Raw genomic sequence first — 21,371 nt, forward strand, 5'->3', positions numbered from 1 at the left:
CAACTCAACACAAACAAAGCAAAGGAAGATGAAACAACAGAAATGAATACAAAATACAAAAGTGAAGAGGCTTTTGAGGTATAAAAGTAGTAGTAAGGATAAGGGTACTGTGCCTGTACACTAGGTTGTTTAGGAGTTTCATGATACCCTGAAGGAGGCGGAGGAGGAGCTGCACCCCATGAACCTGACTGTGGCGGAACTTTCGGCGGAGGTGGTGGGGCACTCAATGAAGCTGACTGTGAAGGAGGAGATGCTGCTGTTTTTGCCGGAGGCGGTGGAGAGTGGTGAGATGATGGAGGAGGAGGAGGTGAGCATATAACTGGGCATGTAGTACACTCACTTATACATAGTAAACCAGCTTCCATTTCATTATCTTGAGAATTTACTGTTGCAAACAAAATGATTCCCATTAATCCTATTTTCAATATCATTACACAATTCACATACCTCATTCTGCAACCATCAAATCAAGAGGTGACCTGCACATGGTGGCTTTTGCAGGTTTTATATCACAGAATGTTACTTAATCACTTTAATTCTAGAGTAAGCAAGAACCTAAAATTTATGCCTATCGGATGGCTTTTAGAAAAAGTTGTTAACTATATTCTCTAGAGGTCTATTGCTGTAAAGTATACCATTTAGTTACACCTCTAAGAATTTTTGAAAATGGACTGGAATCCTATCAATACCTTCCTTTCTCCAAACATAATCCAGCTTTGTGGTTCCAATTCTTTCTTCTCTGCATCCCCCTTTATGCTTTTCTTTCGTGGGAGGGTTTCTGAATCTTCTTTCCCACTTCACCTTTTATTTTCACTTAATATTCTACTAATTAGCAATACCCTTCAACTTCATTTCCTGATTTCTGTTCATTGTTTCACAAGTGCTTTCTTATATTTGAAGATATGATCCCATTTTTGTTCCAAGAAAGAAGTTTATAACATTAATAAAATCATGAAAGCTATTGATTTTTCTACTTAACAAGATAAATATATGACACTGTGAGCGAGTTGTTCTTTGGAGGAAAATTGTTTATAAAGTTAATTTGCTGAATATAAGAAAGTCATCAGGAACTCAAACATTTACATTGTTATTGTCTCTCAACAAAATAACTCTCAATTGTGCTGCAATATGAATATGCACAACATAAAATGGAAAACTGAAAAACAATTTCCCCAACCTATTTCTACCAACCAACTTAAAAGAGTTTGGACATATAGTAGTTCTTGTTTCCCATTGCTTCTAATATAGATTTATTTTGTATTGATAAACTTGAAGCTCGATCAATCGGTCACAATCCTTCAAGCTGCTAGTCATCTTTTGTTAATGTCAGCAAGCAGTTTTCCTAACAGTTCTCAAGCTATTATATGCGAGTGAGTGAGTTGGTTCGGATCAACTTGTTCCCCTTTCACCTGATCCCCTAGGAGAAGGCGGATATCCAGCTTCGGTTTTATATACCACTTCCTGCGTAATGGTGGAATTCACTTTTCTGTTCAATAAGTTTAATGATATAAGGATAAGAAAGAACCAAGTGGTCTTTTATACCTGATTTGCAGTGTTCGATAAACGCGGATGTGACATATTCGGGGAGGAACGTGGTGGCACAGGGCTGCGACTTCTACTCTGACCCTCAGCAGATATTGTAGCCTGAGGATTATCATAATTCCTCCTTCCAAGATCTTTCAACCGTGTGAGCTCTGGCACTATAACTGAGGCAAGACTTGGTCTGTCTTTCTTTCTAAGTTCAGCACATTTCAATGCTAATTTAGCATAGATTATTGTTTCTTCCAAAGGCCAGTCAGGGACTGATTGATCAAGCATTTCGCGAAAAGTTCCTTTCTCAATTGATCGGGCTACCTGGTGGGCTAGACCCATTGGAGGTTTAGCAGTAATGACTTGAAGGAACATGATTCCCAAAGAGTATATGTCGGATCTCGTAGTTAACATTCCCGTTTGTTGATACTCAGGATCTATGTAACAAAATGTACCTGCAGCTGAAGTCATGTAATATTGTGTAACACTATCAGCTACAGATTGTGGGACTAACCGTGCAAGCCCAACATCACTTATCTTGCTCACATAGTTTCTGTCTAAAAGGATGTTTGCTGGTTTAAGATCACGGTGGACAAGGGGCTCTGGTTTTGCTTGATGGAGAAATAGAAGTGCAGTTGCAATCTCACAAGATATCTGGAACCTTTTCCTCCATGGAATTGGCGGTGTATTATCTTTGCGAAGCAGCCTGTCTTCCAGGCTGCCACTTTCCATGTACTCATATACCAAGCATCCATATTCGGGGCAGGCACCGAGAAGGAGGACCATATGTGGGTGTCTAATGCAGCTCAGAACCTCAACCTATTCAGATGAGTGCATAAGGTTAGAGACATATCTATGAGTTAAAGTTTTTTTACATGATATCAAGATGCAAAGTACTATCTTACCTCCTGTTGGAATTGTTTCTTGCCTTGTGCAGCATCAGGTCTTAAAACCTTGATGGCAACTGGTGTGTGATCAAGTTTGCCTTGGTAGACAGGTCCATATCCACCTTCACCAATTTTATTTACTTGTGAGAATTTCTCTGTGGCCACTTCAATCTCTTCGATAGAATATTTTCTGTATCGAACATCGTTATGAGCTAAAGCATTCAGAGCACGGTGTTTCTCTTCTGCCTCTCGCTTCGCTTTCATTTCCGCATATTTCCTTTTTTGTGATTCCATCTCTGCTAGCCTCTGTGATTTATCTGCAGCTTCTATAGCAGCTCTGCACTTGGCCTTCTCCATTTCTGCAATAGCTAGAGCTGTCTCTTCTGATAGTCTAGCTTCCTCAAATCTACGAGACTCCTCCATTTTCCATTGATGCAGCTCGTTAGCCTGCAGGATATATGCTCAACATTCAGAATTCACTTAAAAGCTTGAAATAAAAATAAAGTGGAATTAATTGGTAAAATATTACTAGTACCTTCTTTTTGGCGGAGAGGGCTTCTCTGCAAGCTGTGCTGTACATGTCAATTGTCTGTTTAAGTTCAAGCTTCAGCCTTCGCATCTCAGATTCTAACTCGCGCTGCAAATTCAAAAGTTGAATTCGTATTTTACTGATTTGATAGTTAAAAAAGATACCAAACAAAACAGGCAGTTTATTCTTACTGCAGTAACTGAGCTAGACAAATCTTTGGGAGACCCCGTTTCTAAATTTGTGGATGAAATGTCAAGGTTTCCTAGCATAAATCCACCTGGACTATCAAGCTCATCAAATGCAGATTCCCTACTTATTGACATTCTTGGTCCTGATCCTCCCCCTGGAAACGAAATGTCAATGCTATCAATGGAGAGATTGATTGGATTTCTGTTTCTTTCTCGGCTTGCCATTTTATAGGAATCATTGCCCTTTTCGAATGCAAGTCTTTCCGATGCTGCACTTCTGAAATGGCCTTTTCCAGGATGTCTAACTCAACCAAAAAACAAACAAACAAACATCCAATTAACAAAAAAAAAAAAAAAAAAAAAACATACAAGTCCGAAGCGTGATAGTTCTTAAAGAAAATTAAATATGTTACCTGGTTGATTCCTCATGGTCATAGTGATCATGTTGAGATGGAGATGGAAGTGCTAGTGGAGGATTTAATGAATTTGGTGTTTTTGGTGGAAGTGAAGGAGCAGCAGCAGGCCTTTGTGCTGTTCTCACAGACACAATCTTCCCTTTGGAAATTACATAAATCGAACAAAAATCTGGTGCAGACTTGATTAAGCTTGATGGCACATCTGGGTTCTTAAATTTTCTGTATAACACAAGATTGCACTTTCTTAATGAAAATAATAAGGAAATCCTCTTTTCATTTTCTCATTATTGATGTTTAGAGAGACATGTTATATATATAAGTAAGACCTGGTAAGAGCATTTCTTGTGGAAGCACCAACAACTATACTCCCAATGACGTTTTTGCTGATAAAATCAAGAAGTGCTTTTATAGTATCAGTGTCATCAATCACAATCTCTTTCATCTGAACCTGAATTTATGAATGCATGTTATGGAGATTAATTGAATGGGTTATGGTTTAGATAATGAAAGAAGCAAAGGAAGAATTTTACCCCTTTACGTGCACAATATCCACGGAAGGGAATGAAAAGCTGTTGTACTTCGTCTGATTCATCACTACTGCTACCTCCAATATCTACATACATAAACCAAGATCAAAACCCAGGATATTTGTATTACAGAAGAAAAAAGAAAAAAGAAATAATATTGAGGGAGGGTACCTACGATATTGATGGTGCTTGTGTCTGACATGAACAAGGATGATTACTGGATTGTTGATAATGAGATGATCAATGGCCCAACGAACAGCGTGCTGGCTGTTCTTGTCTTTATCAATGGCTACTACTGTAGCATTTACAGCTCCGGCAGTGGGATCATAAGGGACCAGAGCCATTTTAATCAGATGAATCAGAATAATTTAATTTAATTTAAGAGTTTGAGATGGAAACCAAGTAATTAAGTCTGGCACCCCCAATCCAAATCCAAATCCAAATCCAAAACTGTTTTGTTTGAATAATAGAGGAATGGAGGAAGCTAAACCAAATTAGCTTCTCTCTCTTCCTTTCTAGTTGAAGATGAAGATGGAGATGAAGATGGAGATCAAAACTCATATTGTAAATTCAATTCAATTCAATAATCAAACCAGAAAACGGATTGTAACAAACTTAACTAAATTTTGTGCCTCTCCTCCATTTACTTATTTTAGCCTGTTTTTGACCGGGTCTTCTTTCCTCTTTTCCTGCGCTTTGCTTTCCTGTCCTTTCCTTACTTCTTGCTCTATTAGATTTATACCCGTGCAATGCACGGATTACATGAGTTTACTATATTAGATAAATATAATTTTGTCATTAAATATTAACCGAAACTATAAACATATAGATGCCACCTATTGTTGAATCCTTCTTCGATTTGTGAGGAATTTTCCATAATATGTTTTGTAGCACTAATTTCTTCAATGTAGTCATATGTTGAAGACATATGTTACTAATTTTATGAGTCTTAAAAACAATAAGAATATAAACTTGTGGTTGACGGTTACATAGGTGAGATTCTACTTATTTTCTTTTTAATGCATGATATTTGAGTTCAGCTCAAAGCAAAAAGCTAGATTGGAATTGTCAACTCATTATGCTTATCTATTGTAATTTAATTGAATTACGCGTCAATTTGGCCCCTAAAGTGAACACATCTCCAGTTTAGTCCAAATCGAATTTAAGTATCAACTTAATCCCACAGTTAGCCATATTTACAAATTTAATAAGTTTTTAGGTATTAAACTCGAGGTAGACACTATGGTCACTCTATTAGATTAATTTTCTATCTTATCATTAAATGGTGAAAAAACAAAGTAATTGTTACTTTGTCAAAAAAACAAAGTAACAATAGCTTGCATCCTTGAACTTGATCGTATTTTGGTTAATTTGTCAAATATTACCAACTTCAAAACTGGGTTGATTCATAAAGTGGATTGCTAAATACCGCCCCCAAATTACTGATCACCACCTCAATTTGGACTTTGTTGTTGTTCTTATAATTTTGATCAAAAACTGAAAATTCTCTCTCTAAAATCATAAACCCGAACAACAATAATTGGAATTATAAAAATAATTGATGTGTAACAACCCGAACCCCAAAAAATGGATGATTACAAGTCGGAAACATTAAATTTACGTTTTTTTTTTCTCAAAGAACTCATGAAAATAATATATATATTTTTTATAATGATTTTGTATTTTTTGTCATAAAAATTGAAGAATTTTGTATTTTTCGTAACAAAAAATTAAATGATTTAGTATTTTTTCCTCACTAATTTTTTTACGATATATTGTCATTAATAAAAACCCAAGTGATATACTCAAATCTAGGAAGTAATATACTCAAATTTGAGCTTTTAACCTACGTCACGAATTCATATTTCAATATATAAAATAAATTATATAGAATGCTTTCTAAATTAATTGATACTTGTATTTTATTTTTACATTTTCTTTAAATTTTAATCAAATGAAATTCAGATCTCCCTTTTTTTTTTTGAAAGAATAAGATCTCCCTTTAATTGGATCAAAACCAAGTTTCATCTTTGGCACTGCACTTATAAAAGCATCATTCATTTTTGTACGCTGAATTATGAGAGCATCAATTCCTTGGATAAGAGGAACTATACTATTAGTTTCCCTTTTATATCCCAACAAACACATCTTCTGCATTATTAATCTTCTGCTTGCTCTCTTCGCTCTAACCTCTTGCACCATATTCACTTTAAATAATATAATTCACTTTAAAAAATAATAATTCACTTTAAATAATATAATTAATCTGAATTTTTAGATATACCACACGATTGACAAAAAAATGGTAAAAATTTGCATATATTACTGATTCAAAGGTCACATTCCATAGCTAAAATATACAGATTTCCAAAACCTTTTACATTAACAACTGGTTAGGTGTCCAAAACCTTACACTAACAACTGGTTAGGGATAGGTAATGTCATTCCTTTCATATACTATATAGTTATATTTAATTTAACACATTAATTTGAGATTAATTTTGATGCATATATCACTCATTCACTTGACTAATCAAACTATTGACCAATTAAACTATTGTCTGCTCCAACATCTTGATTCTGCTGTTCATGATAGAAATAAATCTATTATATACCATGCACGATATAAGTTGGTCAGGTGATGGAATTTACTGCAATAGAGAAGAAACAAACTTTAAGAGCCTTTAGGAATCTTGAAGTGCCACTATGTGAAATAGTTCCAATCCAAGGCAATGAGATCTTCTCTTGTCATTCCAATCCCGGAATATTTGCAAGTTCAGAAAAATCAATCCAAACAAAATTCCAGCATTCAATTAGAGCCAAAATTATATAAAAAAACAAACATGTAGCATATGTTATTGTAATGGTCCTATTGTCAGGATCAGGCTTTATGCGTTATCCCTAGATCAGCGGTACACTTATAAATCACAACTTATCTAAAGCATCAAAAATTATGATAGAGTTATTTTAAATGTTTATCCCTAAGCACAAAAATTATGAAAAAACAAACATGTAGCGTACTTTTATATTACTTTGCTGGAAATACGATTATTCTTCATGTCTGATATAGAGATATGCATGTCATGAACTTCTACATTAACCTCCGTTTCCTATAACACCTTATCTCCTCAGTCCAGTGAGGATATATATAGTTAAACAGTCCTCTCATGCATTTGAACATAGGAATATACATAATTGAGGAATCATTCCTTTCCTCTAGCAGATATGAGTAAACAACACATCACAAAAATGATCACAATATGGGCCAAAATTTAGGGTCAAATATAACATAAATGGATAAACTTCAGAAGGAGCTAAATCAGGAACACAAATCCACAATCACCATAATGTTTTTGTTGGCCCAAAATAAATAAAATTTATTATATATATATATATATATATATATATATATATATATATATATATATATATATATATATATATAAATGCTTGTTGTTAAATTTAGGATATAGTTTATATTTTTTCTAGGGAATAATAATAATAAATAAAAATCAGAAAAACAATTCGTAAGCTCACCTCAAATACGCGGGGCGTGTATTTTCACACGCGGGGCGTATTCCACACACCCGAAGACGTTTCGCTTCAGAGACTGCTTTACGCGGGGCGTGTCTTCCTATACGCCACGCGTAAAGCGCATCAACAAGGCGTTCCAAGTACAGGAGCACAAACACGCGGGGCGTCCTTCTCTTACGCAGCGCGTACTTTCCTACGCGGGACGTAACACCAGAGGCGCCACGCGCAGATACCATCAACGAAACGCACAAGCTTCAGGACCTCCAATACGCAGGGCGTAACCAACGATACGCGGGGCGTATCGCCTCTTCCGGCAACAGTTGGAAGCAGTCAATGGAAGTTGATGGTAGTTAGTAGAAGTTGAGGTAGTGGGGTGATGTGGCATGGAGGTAGTTGTGTTAGTTGGTGAATAATTACCAAAATGCCACTGAATAATTACCAAAATACCACTCCAAAATACTATAAATAGACCCTCCCCTTCATTAAAATCACACTCAATCACAACACAAAACCCCTCTCTAAAGGTCCCTTTCAATGTTCTAGTTCTTAGTTTTAAGTTCCTAGTTCTTAAAGTTCTTCAAAGTTCTTTCTTTCGTTCTTCGTTTTTCTTGGTTTTAATCCCTCATTTAGCTTCCTTTAGCTTCAATTCAAGTTCTAAAGCCTTTTTTTTCGAGTTTCTCAAATCAAATTAGTGTTTTTAAGTCGTTACTCTGCTCAAGTTTTCAATTAGAGTTTCCTTTCTAAAGTAATTTTCCAGATTCGTCCATCCTTTTTCAAAGCTCAATTCTGTCCATTTAAATTTATTTTTTGCCTTCGATCCCTTCGACAAAGTTGTTCCTAACATCCTGAATTTCGATTTACCCTTTTGATTCATTCAATTCCGTGTCCAGAAACTCTGTTTACAAGCTGATCTTTATACCCCAAATTCTTTTAGCTATTCTGCCCAGATTTTTCCAGATTCAACTAGTCATTTTCAATCTTCAATTTCGTCTGTTTACCATTCGTTTTGGCCTTCGATCCCTTATACAAAGTTATTCCTGATGTCCCGGAGTTCAATTTACACTATTTATTTGCCCAATTCCGTGTTCTTAGGCACTCCAACCAAGCTCCCCAAAGTCAAGATTAAATCTACCCCATTTGCCTACCAACGTTTAGTCATTGCACAAGGCACATACCGTACGGGCCCGACCGGTTGCAGTTCTCCAAGGACCTCACGCCGACACCAAAATTCAACATCAATCCGAGATAGCTATTGTGGCTCCGAGTTTGTTATTGAATTCCAATTTGTTTTATTGCATTTCAATTCTTCGTATTGATTTGTTCGTTCTAATTCAATTGATTGCCTATATGTTTAATATAGAGATTTCTCAATTGTAATTCATTTCCAATTTTATGTATTCAAACCTTTATTCATCAATAAAATATCAATTTTCACCAAATCTTGTGTCAATTTCGCACTTTAAATTCCTTTATTTTCTCGTCTTCAATTTACCCGCATTAGCTTAAATAAAACAATTTATCTAGCAAAGTTTTCATAACGGCGCTAGAGACCCAAGAGGGACTTTTTCAATCCTTGCGTCCCTCGCCAATCGCTTGTTTAAGATTTCAAGTTTTGGCGTGCAATTCCATAAACTTAACCGTCTTTAATAATTGAGAAGTAATCTTCTCTGGCACGCCCGCACCCTAACCACACGTGACAAGGTTGAAATTAGCATATTCGCAAAATATCGCTAACAATTTTTGGCACGCCCAGTGGGACCTTTGTTTTTTTAGCTACCAAAAATTGTGTCTATACTCGTTTTTTACGTTCTTAATTTTTCCACACTCATTATCCCACTTCCACTTTACCAAAATTTATTAGCTAACGCTAACAATTTTTGGCACGCGCAGTGGGACCTTTGTTTTTTTTTTTAGCTTAGCCAAAAATTTTAAAAGCCTGTTTCTTTTCGTACCACGTATATATTTTTATTCAGTTCTTAAACCAATTGTTTTTCATGCTATGTTATTATTCCATTAATGAGTATTCATTTATTTTCTTGTCCTTTCTTGTTTAAACTCGATCATTAACTTAATTTCATCATTTTCACCCATAAATACTCACGGAGAATGCCTCCAAGGAAGAACACCGGGAAGGATCCAATTCCATCCGATTCAGAAGAAAGTCAGAATCAGACCCGAGATCAGAGCAACGAACCCGGCATGCCTGAAGGTTGTGCGGCTGAGGCCATGAACAATAGCGGAGGTGCAAACCAACAACCTCAAAGCCCACCCATATTCGACATGGCACCATTTTTTAGCAAAACTAGAGAAGCAGATCGACCAATTTCTACATGGATTTTAACAGTCCATGAGAGAAAGTTATGAGGATGTGTGCAAGGCAATGCAAGCCAACAACGAGGCGGTGAACAATTCCAACAAGGGATCGGCTCTCGAGGAAAGGATCGTTGATTTAACCGGAGAAATCAGCAAAATCCCAGAAAAGTGTGTCGAGCTGTTCACACAAAGGTCGACATCTCAAGGACCGGTAGACGGTGGGAAGAAAGCACCGACATCAGTAACTGGGGAAAGGTATACCCCGCCACCAGCTCGAGAAGAGAATCTCAGGTTCAATGAGCGCGGTGACAGGATCAGCCCAGAACCTATTCAGGTCCCGCCGCCTCAACAACAGTTTAGATCTCATACAGGACCTAGTAACCATGCCGAACATTACGAGGAAAGCTATGCTCGTAATGTGGGGGGCAATGTGAGACAAGCCAACTTTCACCCACAACGGACGACGCATACATGCATGGAGCCCACCAACAACTTGGGAGAGGCCCAACGCATAAGAAACATCGTCCAAGAGATCTATGGGCCAGCCGTGAGGGAAGTATACCGACCCGAGTTCCAGAAACCATATCCACGGCACTATGATCAGCTATACCCTTTACCCCACAATTTTAGAGTACCCGATTTCGCTTTATTTTCAGGAGAAGAAGGGCAATCCACTGTGGAGCACGTGGCACGCTTCACCTTTCAGTGCAGCGGTTTGAGCATGGACACGAACTTCGACATGTTACGCTTGCGGCTATTCCCAAGTTCACTAACGGGACCAGCTTTCTCTTGGTACACCACCTTACCATCCGGATCCATTCATGGATTGGAACAAATGGAAAGACTGTTCCACAACCAGTTCTATCGAACGGAGCCCGAGATCTGTGTTGCGGAGCTGTCCCGAATGACGCAACGACATGGAGAACCGGTTGAAAATTTTATCAACCGATTCAAAAAGATGCGACATCGTTGTCGAATCAACATCCCCGAGGTCGAGTTCGTGAAGATTGCCCAACGTGGGTTGGAATTCGAAAACCGGAAGAAATTTCAGGGGATAGATTTCCGCGACTACTACGAGTTGGTGGCCAAGGTTTCAGAGTACGAAGAGTTGATGAGGGAAGATCATCGATGCAAGAAGAACTCTATAGGAAGCTACCAAGGGGATGTACAAACGCATGAGGTAGCCATTGCCGACTTATCGAACACCGGATCTCGAACATGTCCCGTGTTGGTAAAGAATCCCAAAGCACCCGAGGTAGTTAAAAGGATCCCAACCACTCAATATACGTTTGACGTCTCGAAGACGGAAGAGATCTTCGAATACCTGCTAAAGGAGCAGTTCATCACATTGCCTCCTAGACATGTGATCCCATCCAAAGAAGAAATACACGGACGAAACTACTGTAAGTATCACGACAACTGGAGCCACAACACTCAAGCATGTTTTGGTTTTAGAAACGCCGTGCATGATAGGATTAACCGCGGGATACTCCAATTCCCAGAAAAGAAGGAAAGCATGCTGATCGACGAGGACCCATTCCCAGTAGCCAATATGATCAATGCCACTTCACTAGCGTGGGGGGGGGGGGGGCAAAGGAAAGCAACAGGGTGACGTGAGAACCCGACAGATATGGGTACCAAAAGCGATGCCACCAAAGTTGGAGGAGAGCTCAAGGCAATCACAGAATACAAAGATAAGAGACGTGCAACAACAACGGCCACGTTTCGTGACACCCTCGAGCACGTCACCCCTCAATAAATGGCAATTGAATAGCCACAAGAAATTCCCAAGGCCTCTCTCCAGGAATGCAAAGAGAATATTAAGGAAAAGAGAGGCAGAAAAGAAAAATAGTCAAAAGGAGTCATCCAGCGTCAACTCCAACGATGCGAAAAGAGGACGAAAAAACCAAGAGAAGAACCTCCAAATCCGGGTTGGAGATTTCATCATACGGGTAGAGTGTGCAGCTACCTCTTTAATCTTACCTTCGGATTTTAGAAGCGAAGACATCAAGAAGGAATGCCCCAAATCCGAGCACAAGGAGCAAGAAGACACAGTCCCGAAGACATCAGGTGAAGAGGGCATGAAGAGGGTTTACTTTGACAAGCCCACTCCAAGGATGACCCACCATATCAAACCTCTATACGTCAAGGCTCATGTAGATGGCAAACCGATCTCCAGAGTGCTCATCGACAATGGATCAGCCGTTAACATCATGCCTATGAAGATGGTCCTAGCTTTAGGAAAATCGGAGGAAGATATAATCTCGTCAGAGGTGTCAGTTTCAGCCTTCACGGGAGAAATTGCAAAGACATATGGTGTCCTGCCTTTGGAGCTCACCGTTGGCTCTCGCACCACCATGGCTACTTTCTTCGTGGTTAATTCAACTGCGAGCTATCAGGCGCTTTTAGGGAGGGATTGGATTCATTCCAACTCATGCATCCCCTCGTCATTACACCAATTCCTTCTATTTTGGAAAGGAGATGAGGTGGAAGTTGTTCGGGCAAACGAGAAGCCATTCGAAGCTTACTCTGATGTGGTCGAAGCCAGACTCTACGAGGAATCTGTTGGCCCAATCCGAGTTGGGTCCAATCACAAAGAGCAATCATGCGGCGAAGAGATCAAGAATATCCTAAGGCCAACGGCAATCGTGCCCCGTCGAAGGCCATTCCGTGATGAGCCGATAATCGAAGAAGTTCCATGATTAAGACAACATCTGGAAAAGAAGCGGTAGCTTCAGCCGCTATATCAAAACTGAATGCGCAACAACTAGCGGAGAAACTGTATCGAGAAAACGACATGAGGGTCTCAGAAATCAAAACACCCAAAGGAATAACAGAACTAGATCCTCAAGGAGAAGAAATCCAATTACAAGATCTGAAAAGGGCGAATCCGAAGTTAGAAAATGAAGGTTCCATGGCGGTCGACCCTCTAGACGAAGTAAACCTAGGGACAGAAGAGGAACCTCGGGTTACATTCGTCAGTAACTTACTACGCCCAACGTTGAAAGAAGCCATTATCACTTTGCTTCAGGAGTTCAAAGACTGTTTCGCTTGGAATTATGATGAAATGCTCGGGTTGAGCAAGGACATAGTGGAACATAGATTGCCAATCAAACCGGAGTTCAAACCATTCAAGCAACCAATAAGGAGAATGAGCAAAGAGGTTGAAAGTAAGGTGAAGGAAGAGATAGAAAAGCTTTTCAAAGCTAAGTTCATCAGACCAGCAAAGTACGCTGTATGGCTATCTAACATCGTGCCTGTAGTGAAAAATAATGGTAAGCTACGCGTATGCGTAGATTTCCGCGATCTAAATTTAGCCACGCCGAAAGACATCTATGTGATGCCCATAGCCGATATGTTAGTAGATGCTGTGTCTAAAAATGAATTAATATCTCTGTGTGATTGCTATGCGGGATATAACCAAATCCCCATTGCCAAAGAAGACATTGCAAAAATGGCATTTCGATGCCCAGGGTCAATCGGCACGTTCGAATGGGTCGTCATGCCGTTCGGTTTAAAGAATGTCGGCGCCACATACCAAAGAGCAATGAATGTCATCTTTCACGATTTACTCGGCACCTCTATGGAGGTATACGTGGACGACATCGTTATCAAGTCCAAATGAGAAATGAAATATGTCGGCCATTTGAGGAAGAGCTTCGAGCGGATGCGTAAGTACAACCTAAAGCTCAACCCTCTGAAGTGCGCCTTCGGGGTCAAAGCAGGGAACTTTCTCGGATTCTTAGTCCACCAAAGAGGAATCGAGATTGACGACAATAAGGCAAAAGCAATCAAAGAAGCACAACCTCCGAAGAACAAGAAGGAGTTGCAGCGGTTCTTGGGCCAAGTAAACTACTTGAGACGATTCATATCAAACTTGGCTGGAAAATCCAGAGCCTTCTCAGATCTGTTAAGACTCAAAGACGAAGAAAGCTTCAAGTGGGACGACAAGCATCAAGCGGCGTTCGAAGAGATCAAAACTTACTTGAGCAACCCACCCGTGTTAATGCCACCAAGGGAGGGTACTCCACTCAAGCTCTATATATCAGCAACCGACGAGTCAATTGGGTGCTTGCTTGCCCAAGACAATGCAAACCGTCATGAACAAGCCGTCTACTATCTAAGTCGAACATTGCTATCGGCAGAGACGAGGTACATCCCAGTTGAGAAGACATGCTTAGCCCTCTACTTCGCTTGCACAAAGTTGAGGCATTACTTGCTCAAAGCGAGAGTTTATGTGCTTGCTAGCACCGACTTGATCAAATACATGCTCAACCAGCCTATCCTCTCAGGAAGAATAGGAAAATGGTCACTAGCACTGGCCGAGTTCACGTTGGTGTATCTCCCGCAATCCTCGATAAAAGGAAAGCAATTGCAGATTTTGTGGCCGACCACCCAACCAACTTTCAATATCCCGAAGAAGCAGAACTGCCAATTTACCTGACGCACAAAGAACCGTGGCAGTTGAAGTTCGATGGTTCAAGCACAGACAGTTCCAACGGGGCAGGAGTGATCATCACAGCCCCATCCGAGACTAAGACAATATTAGCGGTAAACTTGGATTTTGAATGTACGAACAACCAGGCTGAATATGAAGCTCTAATCATCGGCTTAGAAATCTTGATAGACCTAGGAGCGAAAGAGGTCAAAATTTTCGGTGATTCACAATTGGTTATCCGGCACCTAACAGGAGAATATAAATGCTCAAGTTTATCTTTGCTACCTTATTTCGCGTTTGCAATTCAACTTTTGGAAATGTTTGATGAGGTCAGTTTGGAGCATATCCCAAGAAATGACAACTGGGAAGCTGATGAGTTAGCCCAAATCGCTTCTGGAATGAAGATCTCCAAAGAAACAACATACAAAGTTGTTATCATCAGAAGACAGGGCCATCCTTCCGTGGCGGATAGAGGCGTCCAGTTTGAATCATTCGACATCGATATTAACTTAGCTCAAGATTGGAGGAAACCATTCATTGATTACCTCAATGATCCTTCCAAAAAAGTAAAATTCATTGGGCATTCAATCTCGAAATTACATGTTGATGGCAGGTGATTTGTACCGTAAGAGCTACGACGGAATGCTACTCAAATGTCTCGGCTTCCCAAAAGCAATGAAAGTCATGAAGCAAGTCCATGAAGGCATATGCGGAGCTCACCAATCCGGAAGGAGAATGCGGTGGCTTATCAATCGCCATGGATACTTCTGGCCAACGATCCTACGCGATTGCATCACATATGCGAAGGGTTGCAAGAAGTGTCAACTGTATGGCCAAATCCAACGAGTCCCTTCAGAAGAATTACACTCAGTGGTGAAGCCGTGGCCTTTTAGAGGATGGGCTATTGATCTAATAGGGAAAATATTCCCAGCTTCATCAAAAGGTCATTGTTTCATCATAGTTGCCACAGATTACTTTTCCAAATGGGTGGAAGCAGCACCAATGAAACAAGTCGACCAAACACAAGTGATCCGATTCATCAAAGAGAACTTGATTCATAGATTCGGAATCCCAGAATCCATCACCACGGATCAAGGAACCATGTTCACAGGCGAAGATATGAACGAGTTCGTAGAAGAGTACATGATTAAGTTGATTCATTCCACCCCATTTTATGCACAAGTGAATGGTCAAGCTGAGGCGTCCAACAAGATCCTGATCCAAATCTTGGAGAAGATGCTAGAAGACAATCCCAGGGAGTGGCATAAAGTTCTCTAAAAAACGCTCTGGGCTATGCGAACGTCTAAGACACGAGCGACCGGAGTGAGCCCATTTTCCCTAACGTTTGGTCATGATGCAGTAATACCATTGGAAGTCATTATGCCTTCATTACTAGTAATGCGTCAGAATGACTTGGAGCCGGACAATTATGTACAAGCCATGACCATGGAGCTAGAAGATCTGGACTACGAAAGGCAGAAAGCGCTAGATTGTATGATGATCCAAAAGAAGAAAGTGGAAGACGTGTACAACAAGAAAGTAAAAAAGAAAAGCTTCAGAGAAGGCGAGCTAGTGTGGAAGCTAATTCTACCAATCGGGACGAAGGATCGTGAGCTTGGGAAGTGGTCGCCCAACTAGGAAGGACCATTTCAAATCCACAAGGTGCTTCCCGGGAACGCGTATTGGTTGAAGAGCCTGGGCGGAGAACCACACAAGAGATACATTAACGGCAAATACTTGAAGAAATATTTCCAAAGTATGTGGGACGTAATTAACACAGGAACCGATGGGAGCATCACGCACAACACGTGATGTATAACGTGCGAAGTAGCCAGCCAACAAGGCGTAGAGGAAGCACATCCCGAAGGACAGCTCAAAAAGTCAAATACGCGGGCGTCTTTATTTCACGCAGGGCGTGACTCAGGCACGCATGAAAGTCACACCCCAGAGGCTCATTTACACGCGGCGTAATGCCAAAGACGCCACGCGTAAATTTCTTCTTTAGATGCTCCAAGATCAGAAGCTCAAATACACAGGGCGTGTTTGACAATACGCGGGGCGTGCATTCTCATACGAGAGGGGCGTGCCCCAAAGACGCAGGACGTATACCAGACGTGCATAGAAGATGCTCTCCAGGAGCGAGAATACGCGGGGCGTGAAACCAAATACGCCACGCGTATTCATCATCGAGAAAATGCTTCAGGGTCAGGAGCACAAATATGCGGGGCGTATCCAGGTACACGCAGGGCGTATGCGCTCTTTTTCTGGGCATTTACAATTTTTCAAAGCATTTGTATATTGTCTTCGTAAGTACTATAAATGTTCATCAATAAAAGAATAAGTGTGCCATGGCCACAAATAAATAAATAAAAAAAAATATAAATGACCTAGCAAACGTTCAAGCGGCAATCAACTCACAAAATAATGTCCATTTGTGCTACACAAATAAATAAATGAAAGAATGAGTGTACAAACTCAAAACAAAGAGGGAAAGTACGGGCAACCCGTGAACATACCTCACGGAAACAAACAAAAATCAGGCTTTGGGTATTTTGCCCAAGATTCACAAAGTTTGGAGGCAGCCTCTTTGTGTTGCTCGCTCTGTTGGTGCCATGCCAGCATCTCATCATAATGATGGGCCAATCGATCTTTCTCACGGGCCAGCTCTTCCTCCATCCGCGGGAAACAAGCTCTAAAACCGGAACTGGCTCTAACCATTTCCGCTTTAGACGCTCGAGCTTCAGCCACCTCCTTCTCCAACACCAAAAGACGCTCCTCTACAGCTGCAATTTTGGCTAACCGTTGCCTATCCGCTTCTTCAGCGTCAACCAAAGCATTAAATTTCTTGCTATAGGACTCGAGCTCCGCCATGTTTGATCTAACCCGAGCTGCAAGACCCGCCGCCACGTTTTTTTCAGTAACATAGGACTGATAGCAAAACAACACATGGTTCTTGGCGGATTTCAACGGCTCAGTCTTGAAAGGATGAGCACACGCACCCATCATTAGATCAAAATCAGTCATTGCCCTTGCAATACGGGTAGGAGTCCAGGAATCAAGAGGAGAAGCAACGAGCTTGCTAAGATTGGCACGAGCGTCACTTAATGAGTCATCACTAGGCAAGGATGAGTCAGCTGCAGCAGTAGACGGTCCTTTCAAAAATGAAAAATCCAAACCGGTAAAAGGATTATCAGCTTTAAGACCGACAGGGACCAACAAAGGACGCACAAGAGTTGATTCCTGCCAGATTTCAGCAATTCAATCAATCTAAACAATTTATCTCAAGCAGGACTCATAAGTAACAGATTAGCAAGATCACACAAACCTGAGACAATGGCGCAAGGACCAGTCGGTTCAGAGAAGACGCGGAAGGAAGATGGGTTCGTTCCGGAAGTTGCAATGGATTCATAGCCACCTCAGTCGAATCCTCGTCAAGAGACAAAGTGCCGAGCGAAGACGTCAAGTTCCAACGTGCCCCCAGTTGATCCAGCGTCTCATCCTCAAAACCGAAGTATAGGCCCTCGTCGGAGTCGTCTTCTTCTTCCATTTGTCTCGTGGAAGGCCCCGCAGCAATATCCACCCGCTCTCCTTCATCCATCATGATTGCCTTTCCTTTCCCCTTGTCGTTGGCGTCAAGCTCATTCGGAGCTAGGAAATTCGGATTGTTGTCTTTCCCTGAGCTATCGCTTGAGTCTACAACAAAAAAAAAAAAAAAAAAAAAAATATATATATATATATAAAAAAACAATAAATAAAAGAGCTTACCAACAGGAGGGATACAATGCTGAAAAACAGTCTCCCACCAAGCATCAAACGAAGGTTGATCCGATCCAAGCAGAAGTGGCCCCTGATCATATCCCGCATCCAGAACCGCAGCCGCTATATCTTCATCACTAGCCCCACACCGCTGTGAAGGGGTAGGAAATGGGAGTTGCCCCGGGATAGATTGGAAAAAGCCTAACTGACGTGCCCAAAGACAGGGTGCATATAAGGTCAAACCAGGGTTTGATGAGCGAGAGATTCTAGTTCGGTTCACTCCATGGTGTAACCGACGTGTCGCACATACCGTCATCCACCATTCAGCACCTTCATGGGGGGCAGCGGACAAGTAAGAGAGAGCCCAAGATGGTAGACACGAGTTATCTTTTTCCCAAAAAAGAAACAGCTTGTTACGAGTAGATGGCACCAAAGTACGAAGAAATCTCACAACTACACTAACAGCCAAACTCGAAGAGCTGTAGCAAAGGTCCACGCCAAGATGTCCCGAAGTCTCCATTGACGAGGCGGTGGCCAGATGAGGGAAATAAATAAAAAGCCACAACTGCAGCAGCCACAAACCACCTCTAGGTTTTATGAATGGTCTATCCTCAACAGTAAGAGCTAGACGGTGGAATGTTGAGGCCAACAACATGGTGCCAAGAGCTAAACGACGGCCCGAAGCCAGAGCCTTAGCAATGACCAATATTTCTGCAGTAGGTCTGAGGCCTAATGGCTCAAAAATATAATTGCTAAGCATCATCCACAGAAAATGCACATGATCCTCATCATCCAATTCCCTCTTGTCCAATTTCCTTCTGATCATTTGGACATAAGTCCCGGCCTCTTTGGATAAGATAGCCTTCACTTCAGGAAACGCATTCGTCTCAACACAACTCGGGACCTCCTCTCCGATAATAGGCAACCCCGTCAAAGCCACTACATCACGTAAGGTGATAGACATGGGACCCAGCGGAAGGATCAACGAATTACACACCGGCGACCAATAATTCAGCACCTCCTCCAGTACATTCACACAAGGAGTAATTTCATGACGGGTCAGATGAATAAAATCCCTAATGCCAACTTGGTTCCAAACACTCGCATATCTCGGCTCTAAGCGATCTACAAGGTCATTTCATCCAATGTAACAGCGAGGAAATACCAGTCCTTTCTTACTTACAGGGAATTGATGAGTTTTTCTATGGAGGGCCAATTCGGTAGAACTGCTCATGGGATATGGGGGTAAAGGGGAATTACTCGCAGCAACAGGGCTAATAGTAAAGACACTATCCTGAAATTGAAGTATGAACACGATCAATTAAGCCTATGGATGCTACCTTCAAATACATGATCAGAAAATTGCAAAGTTCATTGAAAATTACCTCCTGCAAGCCAAGTGTTATGCCTAAGCGAGAATCAGCGTGAATGGTGTCAGAATATGAACACGCAGCTGAGACAAACAGACACAAAATTTCAGCAACACAATCACATTCACACATGGTAGCTCTAAAATTCTTATGTTTAATTCCAATTCAATTTATCAGCTTTTTCAATGAATATGATTCTACATACACAAAAGCAAAAGAAAAAGAAAGAAAATAGAAAAGAAAATAGTTCGCATACCCATATTTGGAAGATTGAAAACTTGATTCTGAATGCTTGCTGAGCTTCAGGAAATATAACTTGTATTATTCATGAGCTTTTATCGAGCTTGCTCACGAGCTTTTATCGAGCTTGTTCACGAGTCTCTAATCGGGGATTACTCGTCGGGGATTTAAGTAAATATTTTTCATTTTATTTATATATAATCTGGGATTACTCGTCGGGGATTTAAGTAAATATTTTTCATTTTATTTATATATAAACGGGGATTAATCGGGGATTACTCGTCGGGGCTTTATGGGTACAGGGGTGTTAAATTTGGGACAAATTTTGTAAGTAGAGTTGGCGGTAACTTAAATATTTAGGGAAGGAAGAGTAAAAAGAATATTAAAATGAAAATTTTTGTATAAAAATTAGAAAATTTCTTTTACAAGTTTATATATTAATAAAAAATTAATATTTAATATTGTATAATTGTTTTCAAAAATTAATATTATATAATTGTTCTTAAAAATTAATATTTATATATATATTAATAAAATAATGAATTATTTTAATTGCAACATTATATATTTGTTAGTTTTTTTTATTTTTGTTGCATTGGATCACTTAAATGTCAATGCAACAATTATAATTTTGTTGCTTTCTCGGTTTTACCTTATTATTTGTAACAATTTAAATAAATTGTTGGATTAACTTGCTTAAAAGCAACATGACAAGCAACAATTAATATTTTTGTTGCATAATTTTTTATAATTTTTCTAATTTGAAGATTATTGCAACAAAAATGCAACATTATTGACATACAACAAAATAAACTCATTTAATGCATCAATTTTCAAGCAACAAATTCAAATTTGGTTGCATTAGGAGGTTTTATGGTATAGTGAGAGTTGTAGACAGGTCAAGATGGAGAGTTCTAAGGAATTCAAATTCCAAAAATCCTGCAGGATTCTTTTCTCTATTATCTTAAAAAGAGAAAATATTTAATAAAACTTCTTTTGTACATAAATTTTATTTTCGCTACTTCATTTATGCACAAAAGAGGGGGGCAATTGTTGGCCCAAAATAAATAAAATTTATTTTATATATATATATAATGCTTGTTGTTAAATTTAGGATATAGTTTATATTTTTTCTAGGGAATAATAATAATAAATAAAAATGAGAAAAACAATTCGTAAGCTCACCTCAAATACGCGGGGCGTGTATTTTCACAAGCGGGGCGTATTCCACACACCCGAAGACGTTCCGCTTCAGAGACTGCTTTACGCGGGGCGTGTCTTCCTATACGCCACGCGTAAAGCGCATCAACAAGGTGTTCCAAGTACAGGAGCACAAACACGCGGGGAGTCCTTCTCTTACGCAGCGCGTACTTTCCTACGCGGGACGTAACACCAGAGGCGCCACGCGCAGATACCATCAACGAAACGCACAAGCTTCAGGACCTCCAATACGCAGGGCGTAACCAACGATACGCGGGGCGTATCGCCTCTTCCGGCAACAGTTGGAAGCAGTCAATGGAAGTTGATGGTAGTTAGTAGAAGTTGAGGTAGTGGGGTGATGTGGCATGGAGGTAGTTGTGTTAGTTGGTGAATAATTACCAAAACGCCACTGAATAATTACCAAAATACCACTCCAAAATACT

General features: G+C 40.1%; 1 protein-coding gene across 4 annotated transcripts; it reads right to left on the reverse strand.

Annotated features, from left to right (window-relative positions):
• Positions 1-1,025: 1,025 nt before the first annotated feature.
• LOC136203606 (U-box domain-containing protein 34) lies at positions 1,026-4,773 on the reverse strand. Of its 4 annotated transcripts, none has more exons than XM_065994806.1 (10): positions 4,698-4,752; positions 4,253-4,372; positions 4,081-4,163; positions 3,877-3,998; positions 3,548-3,769; positions 3,138-3,435; positions 2,953-3,054; positions 2,436-2,864; positions 1,543-2,349; positions 1,026-1,461 (listed from the first exon to the last, which is right to left on the reverse strand). In XM_065994806.1, exons 4-10 carry the CDS (start codon positions 3,990-3,992, stop codon positions 1,390-1,392), a joined length of 2,046 nt encoding a protein of 681 aa, XP_065850878.1. In that variant the 5' UTR covers positions 3,993-3,998; positions 4,081-4,163; positions 4,253-4,372; positions 4,698-4,752; the 3' UTR covers positions 1,026-1,389. The 4 variants fall into 4 exon arrangements, with proteins under 4 accessions (XP_065850878.1, XP_065850877.1, XP_065850875.1 ...); XM_065994805.1 differs by having other exon boundaries at positions 4,249-4,372; XM_065994803.1 differs by having other exon boundaries at positions 4,253-4,773.
• Between the last annotated feature and the right edge of the window lie 16,598 nt (positions 4,774-21,371).

This window comes from Euphorbia lathyris, chromosome 8, assembly GCF_963576675.1.
Source record: "Euphorbia lathyris chromosome 8, ddEupLath1.1, whole genome shotgun sequence".
NCBI classification, from domain to species: Eukaryota; Viridiplantae; Streptophyta; class Magnoliopsida; order Malpighiales; family Euphorbiaceae; genus Euphorbia; species Euphorbia lathyris.